At 36.0% G+C, this 18,087-nt stretch overlaps 1 protein-coding gene across 2 annotated transcripts in view; it reads left to right on the forward strand.

Moving 5' to 3' along the window:
• The first annotated feature begins 25 nt into the window (after window positions 1-25).
• LOC127635982 (DNA repair protein XRCC4-like) overlaps window positions 26-18,087 on the forward strand; it is a 46,218-nt gene continuing 28,156 nt past the window's right edge. Inside the window, exons 1-3 of one of the 2 annotated variants that reach the window (XM_052116312.1) lie at window positions 26-145; window positions 11,264-11,406; window positions 11,493-11,686. In XM_052116312.1, the coding sequence (XP_051972272.1) occupies window positions 141-145; window positions 11,264-11,406; window positions 11,493-11,686 (342 nt within the window). In that variant the 5' untranslated portion in view covers window positions 26-140. Of the gene's footprint in view, window positions 146-3,712; window positions 4,061-11,263; window positions 11,407-11,492; window positions 11,687-18,087 lie in introns of those variants that run through there. The other variant, XM_052116313.1, reaches the window with a different exon arrangement.

An 18,087-nucleotide genomic window follows, 5' to 3' on the forward strand; every position in this document is an offset into this window, starting at 1 on the left:
ACGTCAGCAGAACGGAAATCAGAAAGCGCGAAGCGTCAAATCAGCCGGAAGAACAGAGGAAACGAAAGTAAATGGTGCCGATGGAGTGTGTTAGTTTGAAATAAAAATCTCTTATTTTACAGTATACACTTCCTTTCGGAATGAGGTGAGACTGTGCATTATGGACTCATATTATGGTTGTTTTGTCAGAAAAATGCACTTGCACGTGATATTTGCGTGAGTGTCATAGTTGTGTCATTGTTGTTTAGTTACCTGTCACTTAGAAAATGTATGATACTTTAGCAACTTTATAAATGAGTTTTAAATCTACATCATGTGGATATTGCGTATTTAACCGAAGCAATGAACAGGACAATAAATTATATTTGTTGTTTTTGTTGGCTTAAATAACTGAGCAGCGGTGAATCTTGTCTTGTCCACTTCGTGTTAACGCAAGAATGTTGTTTGTGTTGTGTTCCCTTAAATTCACCATGGTAACATAGTGTTCGCCAAGTGGCCAAAATATTATCTACAGCTATTGTTTCTACAGTAAAATCATAAGTAATTATGTAAATAAGTAATATTATATTATTTTATTTTTTTAAAATTTATATATATATATATATATATATATATATATATATATACACACTGGCGTTTGGAATAAGTAACAGATTTTGCTGTTTAGGAAGGAAATTGGTACTTTAATTCACCAAAGTGGAATTCAACTGAACAAAGTATAGTCAGGATATTACTGATGTAAAAAAAAAAACAGCACCATCACTATTTGAAAAAAGTTATTTTTGATCAAATCTATACAGGCCTCATTTCCAGCAGCCATCACTCCAACGTCTTATCCTTGAGTAATGATGCTAAATTGCTCATTAGGTACTAGAAAATCACTTTATATCCACTATATCAAACACTGCTGAAAGATATTTGGTTCGTTAAATGAAGCTGAAAATTATCCGTGTGTTTGTTTTTGAGTTGCCACCGTATGCAATAGACGGGCATGTCTTAAGGTCAATATTAGGCAAAAAAGAAACAAACAGCTTTCACTAAAAACTCAATTATTGTTTTGCGGAATGAAGGTTATACAATGCTTAAAATTCCCAAAAATCTGAAGATTTCATACAAAGATGTACACTACAGTCTTCAAAGTCAAAGCACAACTGGCTCTAACAAGGACAGAAAGAGATGTTGAAGGCCAGATGTACAACTAAAAAAAAAGAGTATAAGTACATCAGAGTCTCTAGTTTGAGAAATTGATGCCTCACATGTCCTCAGCTGACAGCTTCATTGAATTCTACCGCTACAACACCAGTTTCATGTACAACAGTAAAGAGAAGACTCAGGAGGACTTATGTGAAGAATTGCAAAGAAAAAGCCACTTTTGAAACAGAAAAAGAAAAAGAAAATGTTAGAGCGGGCAAAGAAACAGACATTGGACAACAGATAATTGGAAAAGAGTGTTATGGAGCTTAACCCCATTGAGCTTTTTTGGGATCAGCTAGACTGTAAGGTGTGTGAGAAGTGCCCCGACAAGACAGCCACATCTATTGCAAGTGCTACAGGAAGTGTGGGGTGAAATGTCACCTGAGTATCTGGACAAACTGATAACTAGAATGGCAAGGATCTGCAAATCTGACAATTCTGCACGTGGAGGATTTTTTGATGAGAACTCTGAAGTAGTTTAAGAAGTTCTGATTTTTTTTTTCCAAATTGTAATAGTAATTTGTCATGTTATTAATGTCCTGATTATACATTGTGATCAGTTAAATGCCACTTTGGTGAATAAAAGTACCAATTTCTTTCCATAAGAGCAAAATTTGTACATTATTCTAAACATTTGGCCACCTGTGCGTGCGTGCGTATTAGTGTTGTCAAAAGTACCTTCAGTACCAAGTCGGTACTAAAATAAAAAAGATGTAACAATACCAATGTTTCTGCAGTACCAGTAGTACCGAGCACCGACTCTGTCCTGTACCAGCATGCAGTTGATTGACACGCGACTTGCTTACAGGCTTATTTTGAACGTGTGCTCTGTTACTCCTTTTACACTGAAATGGACAATTAATCCAAGTGACATGCCCTAGTGTGATTTATTAAACCGCTGAAGGCTGCAATCTTAGCTTGGATGAGCTGCATACTTTAAATTAATTTGTAAATCTGACCGCTCATACTCTAGAAACTCCACTGACATTGAGAATAGTTCACTTTGTTTGAGATGACAAAGCAGAGCGCCTAATCCATGGTGAACCACACAGCACATGTAAACTATATATTTATATAATGAAATCACACATTTGCACTTTAATCTCAACTTTATTTATATAGCATTTAAAACAACAGAGTTGACCAAAGTGCTTCACACTAATAAAATTTAAAACACAACATTTCAAAATTACCACAAACACTAGTATTCAACAAACACTATACAAACACTCCAAAACTGTGTACTACATTTAATTTGTCTGAGGACAATGTAAAGAGATGATTTCATACAGGACTTAAAGGAATAGTTCACCCAAAAATGAACATTTGCTGATAATTGACTTACCTTCTTTCTTCATTAGAACAGGATTTATGATTTTTAGGAAAGTGCAGGTTTTTAGCTTCATCCAGTGCAAGTGAATGGACACCAATTTCTGACAGTCCAAAAAGCATATTTAGGCAGCATCAAAGTAATCCACATGACGCCAGTCGATTGAGTAATGTCTTCTGAAGTGAATCAATACATTTGTTTGGAAAAGCAAATCGCTAATTAAAATGCTTTTAACTTTAAATTGGTGCTTCCGTCATTTCTCTGCAGCTGTTTGAATTGACTCACGTGAAGTACATTCCTCTGTGGTAAACAGACCAGAACTTATGAATTCTCGTGTGAATGCACCAACGTGATGATGTCACACGATGTGACATGAGGTTAGTGTTGTCACGATATTAGAATTTCTAACTTCGATACGATACCTTGAAAAATATCGATATTCGATACCATTTTCGATACCACAGAGAAAAAAACTGCCACAATATTAAGAGGGTAGAACTGTCTAGAACATGACAATGAGGTATATTTTACATGAACAAAATGTCCTGAGGTATTGCACTTGTTCAAAAGCCTCTCAGATTGCCATACATTCAAAAACCAATAAAGTGCAAGTAAATAAAAAGTGCAATCTTTTGTATTTCCAAGTCAAATCAAATCCAATCTCAATGTCAACAAAAGATACTTAAACGTCAAGGGGGGGGGTTGACTAGCTTTCATAAGGTCTCTCGCGCTCTCCCTCTCTGCCGTGCACGCGCTATGTTATGTTGTGTGCGCGCTATATATGTTATGCGTGCAGTATGTTCTGTCTCGCACGTGCGCTATAGATTCCGGGAGATTTGAACTAAATTGCGGGCATCAGGGAGAAGCTATCAATATGCGGGAGACTCCCGGAACTTCCGGGAGACTTGGGATGTCTGGCTTCATATCAAAAATATTTCCAGATAGCACTCCTGCTGTGTTCTTTATCAAACAAAACTGGTCGCGGGGGCGCCGCATGCAGTCGCCATCTTTACATTCACTTCACTTTTGCTATTTAACCAGAGCGAATGAGAGGAGTGCGAGTGTGTGTGGTGTTTGTCAACGCGCCTTTGGAGAGAAGTGAAAGTGACAGCTCGGCTAGTATCAATACTTAGGGAAATTAGTATTGGTACCGTTCAGATATTTCAGTATCGCTATTTATCGAAATATCGATATTTTTGACAACACTACATGAGGCATTCAGTGTTTACAGGAAGCGAATATTATAAAGTTATAAAAGTTTTAATTAGCTATTCATTTTTCACAGATTCATATTGATTCACTTCAGAAGACATTAATTGATCGGCGAGAGTCATGTGGATATATCTTTGATGCTGAGTACATTTTTTTTTGGACCATCAGAAATTGGTGTCCATTCACTTGCATTGGAAAAAGTTAAACCTTTCACCTGGGATTCTTTCCTAAAAATCTTAACTCCTGTTCTGATGAAGAAAGAAGGTCATATAAATCTTGGATGGCCTGATGGTGAATCAATTATCAGCAAATTTTCATTTTTGGGTAAACTATTCCTTTAAGTCTAAAACATCACACTGGGCTGTGTCGCAAACTGTTTATCCAGGAAATTGAAGCTTCTGGCAAAAAAAAAAAAACACGTCATAATAAGCACGATTCAAAATAAAAGCTAGATGCTTGAAATTGAAGAAATTACAAAATTTAATATTTTTTTTTTTAATAATACAACTGTATAGTAAAATGTAATATTCTCTATAATAGTAATAATAATAATAATAACAATCAGTTAATAACAATCAAGACAGCTGTTGGATAAAGGTTTGGCAAAAACAAAATTTAATGACGTTAAAAAGTTATAATTTCACTTATTAAAAGTTTTAAGAATCAATTGATTAGACACAATTTTGATGATTAAATGAAACTTTAAAGCATGTTCTGGAAAAGAATAATAATTATTAAAATATAATTATTAAAATAACTAAACTTATGTGTTCAATAGCACGTTTTCATATTAGCATTTTTTTGCTGTGGTATCGAAATTGGTATCGAGAACTGTGAAATTTCACTGGTGTCTGTACTAACTACTGAAACACACACACACACACACACACACACATATATATATATATATATATATATATATATATATATATATATATATATATATATATATATAATAGATGCATAATATTGGACAAGAACAAAATGTGTACGGATAAAATATTATACAATATGTAATATATACATTTTATTTGTATATATTAATAATACATTAGAGTTAGTTATTGAAAATATATAAATAAATACTTAATATTTTAAATATTTACATTTTGATTTTATTTATTTTTTTACATCTAAATTAGTATGTAAGTTCCAGTGGTGTCTAATACAAAGTTAACACTTGTAATTAGCTTGTTTTACTAATAACAGTAGTACCTCATGTTTTGGTTTGGAGCTGGGAACTCTGTGTTACCATGGCAAACTGTTGTATGGGTAAATGAGATATGTAAAATAAAGTGGGTTTTATCAGAGGTAAGCAGTCAGTGAGTGGAAATATAAATGTATATACACTTTGAGCAGAAAAATGGAGCCAGCAGTAAAGCATAGTGGTGTTAATGACCTTGAAATGTTGTTTTGGTTTTGGTTTTGGTTTATTATCCTTGTCATGTGATACTGATGTTTACAAACAATGGCCTTTAAAAAACAAGCTGTAAACGTTATTGCTGTGCTGGAGTATTTTAACATGCACCAAGATTGCGTTCCATTATAAACACACGAAGAGCCTTGTTCCACGCATAGATGCTTTTATCCTTTTGACAATGTCTTGTATAAATATTTATTTACATAAAATTGCATAATTGTTGTTGAGACAAGCAATGAGTCAAGGGGTGAAATTTTTATGTTTGGGCATAGTCAGTGGTTGAAACTTTGGGATGGATCCATGTTTGCAGTTGATTGGACAATGATGTTGCCGTGGTTTATGCGGCCCATGATGTCATAATGGCGTTGGCCAAAGACACCACACTGCAAAAAATTATTGAAGTATTTTTGTCTTGTTTTCCAGTAAAAATATCTAAACATTCAACGTGATTTATTTACTTGACGAACAAACTGGCATAAGATTTGAAGTCTTGTTTTAAGAGAAATCTAATCATATTTAGTGAGACAAAGAGAAAACAAATGTATTTTGCTTACCCCATTGGCAGATTATTTTCCTTGATTTGAGTCTAAAGTGCACAATCTTAAAACTTCTTATCTTATCCCATTTTGCTTGACAAGTAAATAAATCACAGTTTAAGAATGTTTAGATAATTATACTGGAAAACAAGACAAAAATACTTGTCTCGAAAATATTTTTTTGCAGTGCAGTTCAGCCACACATATGCTGTGTTCCAGAATTAACTGACTAGTTTGTTGCCTGTGATACTGCCAGTCTATAACAGCATACAAATGTCATATCGTCTCCATGGTATAAACACAAACCATTTGTTTCAAAGATCTTTTTTCCCATTTAAAACTTGAAATGGGACATGTCCCTTAAAAATAGACTTATTCACAAAGACAGACAGAGAATTGATTAATTTGCTCCCAACTGCTGATGACCTTTGGAACGTAGAGACAGTACTGGAATCAATAATCAAGCAACTTGGTCGTTTGGTGCAGAATGAATATGTCTATTCATGGGTGGAATGTGGAAAATATGTTGCACAGTTGCTAAAAAAAAGAAGAAATCCTAATGAAATCTCCCAAAAAATATGGAGAATTTTTAGGGGGTGAACCCTGACAAACACGTCCGGCGTCAGAATTGTTATTTTATTTATTTATTTTTGTTTTCCGTAAACAAACAAGGCCTCCCAATTGTCATTACTGCATTGCAAAGAAAGGTGTTTAATTGTCACAAATATAATTTCACCATTAAAAAATTCTTAATGTTCCTAAAATAGGCTTTGTTTAATCTATGTTAATTTTAGGGGGCCTGGGTAGCTCAGCAAGTAAAGATGCTGACTATCACCCCTGGAGTCGCGAGTTCGAATCCAGGGTGTGCTGAGTTACTCCAGCCAGGTGTCCTAAGCCAAATTGTCCCGGTTGCTAGGGAGGGTAGAGTCACATGGGATAACCTCCTCGTGGTCACCATAATGTGGCTCTCGGTGGGGCGCATGGTGAGTTGTGTGTGGATGTCACGGAGCAAAGCGTGCAGCCTCCACATACGCTATGTCTCCGTGGTAACGCTCTCAACAAGCCACGTGATAAGATGCGTGGGTTGACGGTCTCAGACATGGAGGCAACTGAGATTCGTCCTCCGCCACCCGGATTGAGGTGAGTCACTACATTACCACTTAGTATAGGACCTAGAGGGCATTGGGAATTCCAAATTGGGGAGAAAAAGTGAGGAAAAACATCTATGCTAATTTCTATATTTTCTTTCTGTAGATTTTTAGGTGAACTATGACTGGGTCTTTGTTAATGTTTCTGAAAATATGTCTTTTATTCTTCTGCTCCACGGGAAAGCAAAGACATTAAAACTGACCTTAATTTTTTTCCGGTTACTTGCGCATAAATTATAACACTCTTGACAGAGATCGGTACTTGTATTATAGAATGTCAGTCTTGCTTAGACAAGAGGGTTTTGTTGAGGTGGTTGTGGCCATCTGTGTGCAGCAAAAGAGCTCTTTACAAGTCTTGAAAATGAGTGGAATGTGTCTTAATTATACTACAGCACGTGTCATTCACAAGGTCTCAAGATATATTATTAAGGAACCAATAATCTCTTATAACTGGTGGTGTGTTTATGAGCCAGACTCACATTATCATAAATCATAGTCTGTCAAGCTTTAGTCGATTTAAAATATTACATGTTTCCCTAAGCATTAGACATTGATCCATGTATTACGATCATTATTCTCTCAAAAATCCATCAGCAATCCATAAGTATAGGACACTCCTCCACTGGCCTTTAATTTTCTGCAATAAACATCATGCACACCTCAATAATCTGCACTTGACAGAGCCTTACTCACCAAAGTGACGTGATAAAAAATTGTCATTGTGAGAACCAGAAATTGCAATTTGTTACCAAAGCAGAGAGCAAAAAGATACAAACCTACAAGTTTTTATCTCAGCTGATATAAAGGTGTTTGGGTGATTGCCAGGACATTGCTGTGAGGTTGCTAAGGTTTTCTGAGGGCTTTTAGTGCATTGCTATACTATGTGGTTGCTAGGGTGATTAGGGTGCTATCTAGGTGGTTGCTTACAGGCCCAAGTCAAATGAATCTATCCCCATGTCTCTTTGATTTTCTGGTCTCTAGATTTGGCACGCTCCCTGTATTGATGTAGGTCTATGGATTTTTTTGTTGTTGCCTGTTTTATCTTCTAAAACCTGTCTGCTCACTTTAAAATATAATAGCTGCACTATTTGAGGTGTCTTTTTTTATCTTTTGCACAAATAGTGTTTGAGGAGTTTAGTACTTTGGGTTAGAGGTTCATTCAAATGGGATACATGGCCTGTGACATCCATTGTTTTGTTTTGTGTTTCTCCTTGTTGTATTATCATAATGGTGACCCTGGTCTGAAGTAGGGATGGGCATTCATCAATAATTTGGTATTCAAATATTTAAGCTCACAAAAAACAAGTTCTCAAGATTTCTATTATATAAATGAAGGTAATTAATGAGAAAGAGACATTGTAAAATAATTATTTTAGTCATCAAGGTTGCATCACCATTTAAAAAAAAAAAACAAGCTTCTAATTATATCCAAAACAAAAACAAAATATTTAAAAAGCAATGCGTGAAAATAAAAAAAGTCTAGAATGAAATAATTTAAGCTCATGCAAAGCGAAGAAAAATAAACCTCTAATAAAGTAGAGCGATGCAATTAACATACAGGGCAAATATAAAAAATCGATGTTTATATTGTATCTCATGTCATGTTTTTGCTGAGAAAAACAAGTATATCCACATGCTCAGTAAACTAAACTCATTTATACACACCAGTTTAATTGATGGAATGTCCCTTACCTCAGCTAGCAAAGTGTTTCTCGGATGCCATGTTTGTTGTTTACAGAAGCGTTGCGGGGATTACGTTGTTACGGGGGACGCTACTTTTTGTTGAGCTGTACATTTACTGGAGTAAAGAGTACACCGCTTATATGGTACATTTAAACAGGAACCCGGCTTTCTCGCAGTAAGCCGCATCACATTAGCCTCCTTTTTGGTGTCCATCTAAACCTACTGACAAAATGGTTTGCTCATCAAATGTTATCAACTTGTGGCTACCCAGTGCATCCTGTTATAACTGCCAGTTTTAGTTTGTGTGTTCAGGATTTAACATGCATCTCACTGTATATATGGCCGGCAAAGCAAAACTTTGCGAAGTTCGAATAGTATTTTTACTTTTTGAATAATTATTGCAGAACTCGACTATTTGTGCACATCCCTATTCTTATGGTGGACTGTCATTTGCTTCTTCACCCTCTGGAAGCCTGTTTAAAAGCTTTCTCTCGTCTACCGTTACCTGGTATGACAGGCCAGGCAGAAGCCACTGGAAAGTTAGTGGCCCAGTCATGCATGTATATTCAAGCAATGTGCTCTGGACATGAAGGATGGGAATATCACACGTAGATCACACGTAAATATGAATGGTGATGACACAGCAAAAAGGTCACACTCACAAAGCATGTTAAACAAGTTTTTTTTTGGAATGCCCAATTCCCAGTGTGCTATAAGTCCTCATGGTGGTGTAGTGACTCGCCTCAATCCGGGTGGCGGAGGATGAATCTCAGTTGCCTCCTGAACTGACTAGTGCATACATTTGAGCCATCAAAGTAATTAAGCAAAAGTGGTTACCTGTGTTGAACTTGGTCCTCAGATGCTGACTGGGAGTGAGAGATGCTTTGCTAAAGCAATGGTGCAAAAAACATTGCTATAGATCTTTCATGTTATTATGAGAAGTGTAAATATATTTTTGGTTCATTATGTAATTGTGGGGGGCCGCAACTTTTGCTTCAACTTTTGAAGAAAGTTAATATAGATCTTTGTGTTCCACTGATAAAAAATAATATTAAATAATGTTTGGAATGACATGTTGAGAAAATAGTGACAACATTTCGATTTTTGGTTGAACTATTCCTTTAGGAGTCTTTGTCGTTTGTCTCAAAGTTGCCTTGTCATATTCTTATTGGCTTTGCTGCATCTGTCATTACCTAGAGTTAAAAATCACGTCTGTGCAGATGTTACTGTAGCTAATGAATGGCTGTCCTGTTTCACAGAGGTTAATGTTCAGTTCCCGTAGTAGAGCGTGCACTGTGTCAATCTTTGGATATGCTGACCCCGTTGCACAGTTTGCTCTGAAGTCAAAGTGAAAATAGTAACAATTAGTCGTGATGCAGGGACAGATGTGACCGGTTTGCTGAGGGTTTTGGGCACATTGATTTTATGTTTGACATGTGACATTAGTGTCGACTGACATGTTAACTTATGGTCTTTCACCTTTCCCCTTGGTGATCTGCATAGTGTCAGCTCTGACCTTAGAGGTCGGACGTTTCTCACACGCCCGCACTGAGCTCAGCGGACTCCTGTGAGTTTACATCCATCCAGTTGTGGTTGACTGATATGTGTTGTTTAATGGTTAAATGCCCATATAGAAATAATACAATGAAATAGCTGAATTTTACACTTGTTATACAATTATTTATATTACAACATGTTTACGATATTTTACAATATATTAGGCAGAATAACCACTTCTCAATACAGTTCAATACAAAAGTTAGAGTTAGATTACCACAAAAAATTATTCAACCTGTCCCTCCATTTCTTTAAAGCAGGTTACAGTGACGCACTTACAATGGACGTTAATGGGGCCAGTTTTTGGAGAGTTTAAAGGCAGAAATTTGAATCTTATAATTTTATTAAAGCACTAACATATTATTTGAGCTGTAAAGTTGTTTAAATTGTCGATTTATAGTTGTTTTAGGCTTTACAGTGTGGTTGTCATGGAACTTGGATGTAACTTTAAACAAAAAGGTAAGTGATTTTATTGGATTTAAATAATCCTATGCTTTTAAAAACCATGAGTATTTAACATTTACAGATCGGCCACATTCACTTCCACAGCAAGTGACTTCCTGTAAACCATATTTTGCTTTTTTAAAGAAAAGATGTGACAAGTTGAAATGAATATTTGTGGTAATCTACATTATGCTTCAAATGCTGTCAACTGAGTTTAACTTTGAACCCAGAATATTCCTTAAATCGGTTATCAGCCAATTTGTGAATCCCAAAACAGGGCAAAATATCATCTGATTTATCAGTCTGACCAATGTATTAATCCATCACTTCTCAAAAATGACAGATGCCTATTTTTTAAAATGGCCAAATTTTGATTAATCACTATCACTACTCAAAATTGCTTATGCTATTCATTTCAAAATGGCCAAATATTAGCCAATTTCTTGGCCTGGCCGATATACCAGTCTATCACTATTCACTGCTCAAAATTATAGATGCAGATAATTGGAAAATTGGCCAATATCAGCTAATTAATCTGCCTGGCCAATATATTGGTTTATCACAACTCCAATTTACCAATGCTTATGATTTTGAAATAGGCATATATCAGCCAATTAATCAGCCTGGCAGATGTATTGGTCTATCTCTACTCAAAATTAATGTTGCCAATAGTTATTAATGCATTTGGATACTTTGTGTTTTTAAGGTAAAATGTGACTTTATGACAATTTTACTGCAGGAGTCGCAGCACCAGTCTACGTCAGATATCTGTCACCTCTGAGCCTCAACGTACGTTCTTTCTCAAGCTTGAATGGGCTGAAGATCTCGGATCTGGCTTTGTCATCCTTCTGTCTGATGTTGTTTCTGCATGGAGCGGTGAAGGTAAGAAGTAAACCGTCAATCTGCCAATAGAATTGCCTTTTGTCTAAAACTGCAGGCCTGTTTAATTGGTTGTGCTGTACAATTAGTTTCAGAGGAGGATGTGTCCCGGGAAGCCCAGGAGATAGAGATGGAAAGGGACCGGTATGTTCGTTACCTGCACCTGGCTCTGACTGGAGAGGGACCGGTAGCGGAGGGGGAGTACATCTTTCACCTGGCACCTGAGAGACCCGGCAGCCCCCTGCTGCAGCTGTCTTATGAGAAGGTGCAGAGCGACATCTCGGTGAGTGGCATGCCTGAGATCGGTACGCTGCACATTGTGATGTAATAGTCTTGTTGACTGACACGCACCAGCATGTTATGCAGCCAGAATTCAAAATGAACGCTTACCAAGCACCAAATGAAAGTAAATAAAACAGTGTTATGTGCCAAAAAGCTGGTAACTTTATAAGGAACTGCAACATTGCATGTTTAAAGTCAAGCTGTAAAAACAATAGTCTGATGCTTGATGTACTTGGTGTGATTCAAATCAAAGACACAAAGCAACTCTAAAGAAAACTCACACATCATGTTCCAGCATTTAACTAAGTGAAAATATACAGTACAGTCGTAACTTTATTTAGCATGCCTAAAATGCTAAACAACCATAGTATGCCAATTCCACTTATTATAAGCGACTTTGGGCTTGTTTTTTCTGAAAGTCGCTTGCAAATATGAGCAGTCGCGTATGGGCTTGCTGTGGCTTAACACTTACCACAATAAAGTTTGACCCACCACTAAATAGCAGCTGCCAAATATCCCCACCTACTTTTCTATCCGCACTCTACATCAGGCATGTCAATCATACGGCTATTAGAAGAGTTCAAACCTTGTCCAAACCAACACTTCGTGGTCTTGCGCAAACTTGCATATTCGCACTTTAGTCCGACCAAGATAACCCATCCTCATCTGGCGTTGCATCAAGAAGATATGATATGCCAAAATTATTTTTCTATGGTATGTGTAATATGAGATAGATTAAGTGACCTTATATTTTCAAAATGACAGTAAGGCAGTGTTTAAAGCTGTAAAGATAATTATTAAATTGCAAGGTTATAGATTAAGAGTCTTTGCAGTACATCCAAAAATTAATGGAGGGATGCAGGCCGGAATCAGTGAAGTCTTTTGGGCTATTCTGTTGGGCTATATAGCAATATATATTCCTTCCTTCGTTGCATTCCTTCCTTCTTTCCTTTTTAATTCCTTACTTCCTTCTTTACTTTCCTTGCTTCCTTTACATTCCTTCAATCCTTTATTCCTTCCATCTTTCCTTTCTTCCTTCTTTAAATTCCTTGCTTCCTTCTTTATATTCCTTCCTTCATTCCTTTCAATTCCTTCCTACCTTTTCTTCTATCCAATCTCTCAACCATTGCTCCTGTTCCTCTGTGGGAAAACATCTGTTTCATTGATGAGAGAAGGGCTATGCCATCTCTGCTTGCTTGAGGTTGTACTGGTACCGTGATTGGCCAAAATCACACTCAACGGTTAACCATTCCCAGAGAACTACTGCTCTTTGTGTCAAGCTTTAAAGGAGGTTTCCCCTGTTTGATGTCTTGCCAAGCTAGAGGGTGCCGAGGAAATCCAGTATGTGGGAAGTTTTCATTAAACGTTAAATTTAAGGCTTCTGATCCCTTTTTTTACCTCTCTTTTTTTTTTCTCGACTGTATTACACTGCCAATCAGTTGTGGCACACCTACTCATTCTTTATCATTACTATTTTCCTCATTTTATAATAACAGTAAAGTCATCATAACTATGAAATTACTCAAATGCAAGTATTATGCAGTGAGCAACATTTGTCTTATTTGAGCTTCTTCAAAATAGCCACCCATTAGATTCCACCACTGCAAAATGGTCGCTCCTCAATGAGGCTCAAATCAGCTCCAACTTATCTATTTAATTTTTTATTGTAAAGAAATCTATACGTATGCACAATTTAAATTAGTTAAGAAATGAATGAAGCATTATGCAAAAGTCTTTTGGTCAAAAGGTTTTTAAGGTACTTTTGACTCATACTGGATAGTTTGCAATGTTCAATTCAGCCATCATTATTTCCATCATATTTTGCTCCTTTCCTTACTGTTGTAGCAAAAATGTACTGTTTGTTGTGTAATTGCTCAGCAAAATGTATGTAGCCTGGAGAAAGATGGCTCTGACATAATGTTTGCTTTGAATAGAACAGGACTTTGCAGGCCTCAGTGGACAGTAAATCACAACAAGAGAGGATTCCTTCACTTTTGCTGTCTCATTTTGAATTCTACTCCCACTTTAAATAGCAGCCATTACTGTGAGGGGTCATTGTTACTTTTTTTGACATGAGGTGTTGTTGATTAGTAGTGGAAGAATGAGACAAATGAACAGTCCAAGACAGCAAGCTTTGATACTTTGATCATTGGTACATGATCATTTGTACTGACTTTTTTTAATAGCATGATATATCTGATACTTTACGTCTCTCTATATATGATCAGGTTATAGTCATATGAGTCTGATATGAACTTGTGGTGTTATACCATCCTTAACAGCACCTCTTAACCATGATAAAATAAAAAAATCCCAAGTAATATAATTCATTAGCCTAACTGTTGGATGTTTATAGTTAGAGCACCTTATTATATTATAAAGAATTTAGTTGATGTGCGGTCACGGGTGTGCAAATCGTATATAGTTTAAAATTTCCTCAAGTTGCTCATTGGGAGGACTATGAACTAGTTTTTGCATTTAAAAACTGCATCATTAATGTTTTTGCTGTCACAGCAGAGGTGACTAAAATGAAATGGCAAGTGTCTGTTTTAGAAAAAGGAAAACTGACACTTCCCAGGGTGGAAAGTTCTACTTAATACACAAATTTGCACACAAAATTCTCCATGAGAGTTTAGCCAGTGATGCTTTGTGGTTATCCAGTCAATGCTCTTTTATATGAAAGAAATATTAATTTGTAGTACCTCCAGTAAAGATTACCATATTAGGTAATCAGTACATTAGTGAAAAAGTTGAACATATTATATATAGTCAATAATGTTGTGTGTTATGTGCTTTCAAAAAATTGTCCTTTTCAAAGGAGAAGTTTATCAGAATGTTCATGCTGCTTCTATACAATGAAAGTGGATGGGGACCAAGGGCTCCAAAAAGTACAAAATGCACCACAAAAGCATCATAAAAGTTGTTTGTATGACTTATTCACAATATTTTAAGTCTCCTGATGTTATATGATAGCTTTTTGTGAGCAAACTGACTGAAAATTTACTTGCATTCACTAGAAATCTTGCTTGATAGCTGTGGTCACCATTCACTTTCATTTAATGAAAAGAGCAGCTTGGGCATTCTGCCATATATAACGTCTTGTGTTTTCAAAGCAAGACAAAAATTCATATGGATTTGGATCTACATGAGGGTGAGTAAACAATGGCAAAATATTCCATTTTATGTGAACTATCCCTTTAAGTACATTGAAATGAATGAGACTAACCATTATAAAGGTAAAAATATAACATCTATTGGAAGAAGGAAAGCTTTTATATGGGTCAGTTGAGTTGAATTGTCCCCTCTTTGACATTAGACTTTGTTTTAGGGCTTTCGTGTTCCCACAAACATGTCTGAGCTCTCATGCTGTGGTTTATCCATTATTATGCTCTTGAGTAAAGCTGTTCTGGACATTTGACGGTTTCGCCGCTTGTTTTCCTGGCTACATTTACACTTTACAAATCTGGACCAGCACTCTAAATTATTCTTACGTAATCCATTGTTAGGATTCAGTAAAGATGTCTGCTAATAAATTAAGTGCTAGACATAAATGCTCTGTTAGATATTACATAAATCAATAGGGCTGTAATGTTGCTTTAATGTCATAAATTAAAAACAAATATTTCATTTTTTTTTTATTGCAATTGTGGGTGAATCTCATGAAAACTGTCAAGAAATGTGCATGATATGGGCTACTTCATCCTAAAAGTAAATGATAATTTTTTTTTAATGATTTTTGAAAGATTCTTATTAAAGTTTTTTATGCATTAAACACATTTTACCATCATAACTGTAATGCAATAAGTAAATAATGAATGTACTGAATTACATTTTTGTTGATTTTAACCCTCAAAAGGGCAAACATAATATTTATATAGAAAATGATTTAGGGCCTACATAATACATTTACATATTTTTTTTCTAAAAATTGCTTTTATTTAACATTTTATATCATGTAAAAATATTGAAAATATAACATTTAAAATATAAGAGTGTTTGCCTCTAGGTCAGCTGCCTTTTCAAAAAATGCTGCCTTTTCACTTTTAGATAAAGATTGTGAGTTGATGCCAGACTTTATATACAAAGTCGCATCTGACTTTTCTATATTTTTCACAAAAATTTGATCGGCTCACTCATTCCTCCTCTCTCCAGCTTTTTAATGTTTGTATCCCCCAGAATACCTTTTTTAGGTTCATAAAAATCCCCATTGCGTCCATTCATGATTTATAGTAATAAGAGTATAAGTTATACACATTCATGTTATTAGCATTCAGGAGGAAAATGGGCTTACTTGTCATAAAACAAAAAAGAAATGCAAAATTATGTTTGCATAAAGAAAATGAAGCTGTGGCACTATTTTCACAATTTAAAATAATAATTATCATTACCACAATGCAGAAATATTATTCTCTTTACTGTAATACAAAAAACAAAATCTTTAGTTTGTTGTTTTCTGAACAGTTCCTGTGGTGGTGGTGATACACAGCTGCAGGGTTCTTCAGTGTAACAGCTGCAAGAAGACACTTAAAGAGTCAAGTGTAAATGGTCAGGTTGAGCTTTGCAAAAGCAGGTGTTTGGCCTGCCAGGACAGCTCTGCCACAAAGCGTTTGAAGACAGCACTTTTATTACAGTAACCCTTCTAAAGATTTAAGGACACCCTGACGTCTGTTTCCAAAACCACGTATTACTCCTCACCGATGTCCCATGCAGGTGGACCGTCAATGCCGAAGCAGGAAAAGACACTTTAGAAGAAGCATTTGTGGTTTCTTGAATAGTTGAGGTTGCATGACCTGTTGACAGTGGTATTTCTGCAATGTTGAATGATACGGCGTATTAGACAGATTCTTGAATTGTTAATGGTTGTCAAATTTAAGGTTAATAGTATAATAAATGCCATTAAATGGGATGTATCATGTTTACACCATCACTTATTCCGTATTTACCAGTTTGGCATTTACATATACAATTCTTAAAGGTATAGTAGCAAAGAAACTTGCAGAAAATAGTCATGTATACTACAGGGCAGCTGTGGCTCAGGTGGTAGAGCAGGTTGTCCACTGATCGCAGGGTTGGTGGGTCGATTCCTGGCCAACATGACTAGACATGCCGAAGTGTCCTTGGGCAAGACACTGAACCCCAAGTTGCTCCCAATGGCAGGCTAGCGCCTTGCATGGCAGCTCTGCCACCATTGGTGTGTGAATGGGTGAATGAGATGCATTGTAAAGCACTTTGAATACCGCTAAGGTTAAAAAGGCTCTATATAAGTGCAGACCATTTACCATTTTTACATTACAGCTGTTTCTAGAGCAAGAAACCAAGAGTTATAGTACTCTATTGGGGTTGGGTAAAAAAATCTATTTTCTGATGCATCGCTATCTTCATTTGAACAATATCGATTCTTAAATCCCGAGATCGATATTTTACTCTATGAAGCAACCCTCTATCACAGCCATATGCACTAAAAATATATGTGTTTCGCCACTGGCTGGTAACTGTTCAGTTTTCACTCACCAGTGACTGAGTAGAGTGTAGTATAGTGGCGAAGAAGTTCTGCACTGAGATTCTTTCACTGTGCGTTGAGAGTAAAAGTTGTGTCCAAAGATGTGATCCATCCATGCATACCACCTCTGTTTTTAACAGACGTGCTACATTTCTCTGAAGGGTGACATGCAAGCTTCCAAACCAATGTTAAGATAAAGTTACTGTTGCAGTTTATGGCACAAAACTGTATTTTCTAACTGTATTTGCGGTTTATATACTTTGCCTTATGATGTCTATTTCAATATCTCTCATGTTCTTTACTGTCAGTTGTTGATCATAAACAAAAACAGACACATTAATATCAATCACATGCTGTATATAGCACAGAACCGGCAAAGAAACAGTGCGGCAACTTTGTCGTCTATGGCTTGTCATTGCTAAAACTGTTTGAAAGATTCTTATTAAAGGGATAGTTCACCCAAAAATGAAAATTTGCTTATAATTTACACACCCTAAGGCCATCCAAGATGTGTCTGAGTTTCTTTCTTCATCAAAACAGAATTTAAGATTTTTAAGATTTCATTTCAGTCGTCCTCCTTTATACAATTCAAGTGAATGTACTCCATTTTTTGACAGTCCAAAATGCATATTTAGGGAGCATCAAAATAAACCACATGACTCCAGTCGACCAATAAAGTTCTTCTGAACCCAAACGATTGATTAATTTTAGAAACCAAAAAATACTTTTATACTTTTTAACTACAAATGTTTTCTTTCGTACATCTCTTTTGACGCACGCTCATGAGAGGGATGATGTAAGCTTGTTGGTAAAGTCAAGTGTCGCGTGGAGGAGGCAGGATGCGTGTCATTGTTTACAAGAGGAGGAGTGCTGTACAAAAGTTTAATTGTCTTTGCTGTAGA

The sequence above is a fragment of the Xyrauchen texanus genome, chromosome 43 (genome assembly GCF_025860055.1).
Source record: "Xyrauchen texanus isolate HMW12.3.18 chromosome 43, RBS_HiC_50CHRs, whole genome shotgun sequence".
NCBI lineage: Eukaryota > Metazoa > Chordata > Actinopteri > Cypriniformes > Catostomidae > Xyrauchen > Xyrauchen texanus.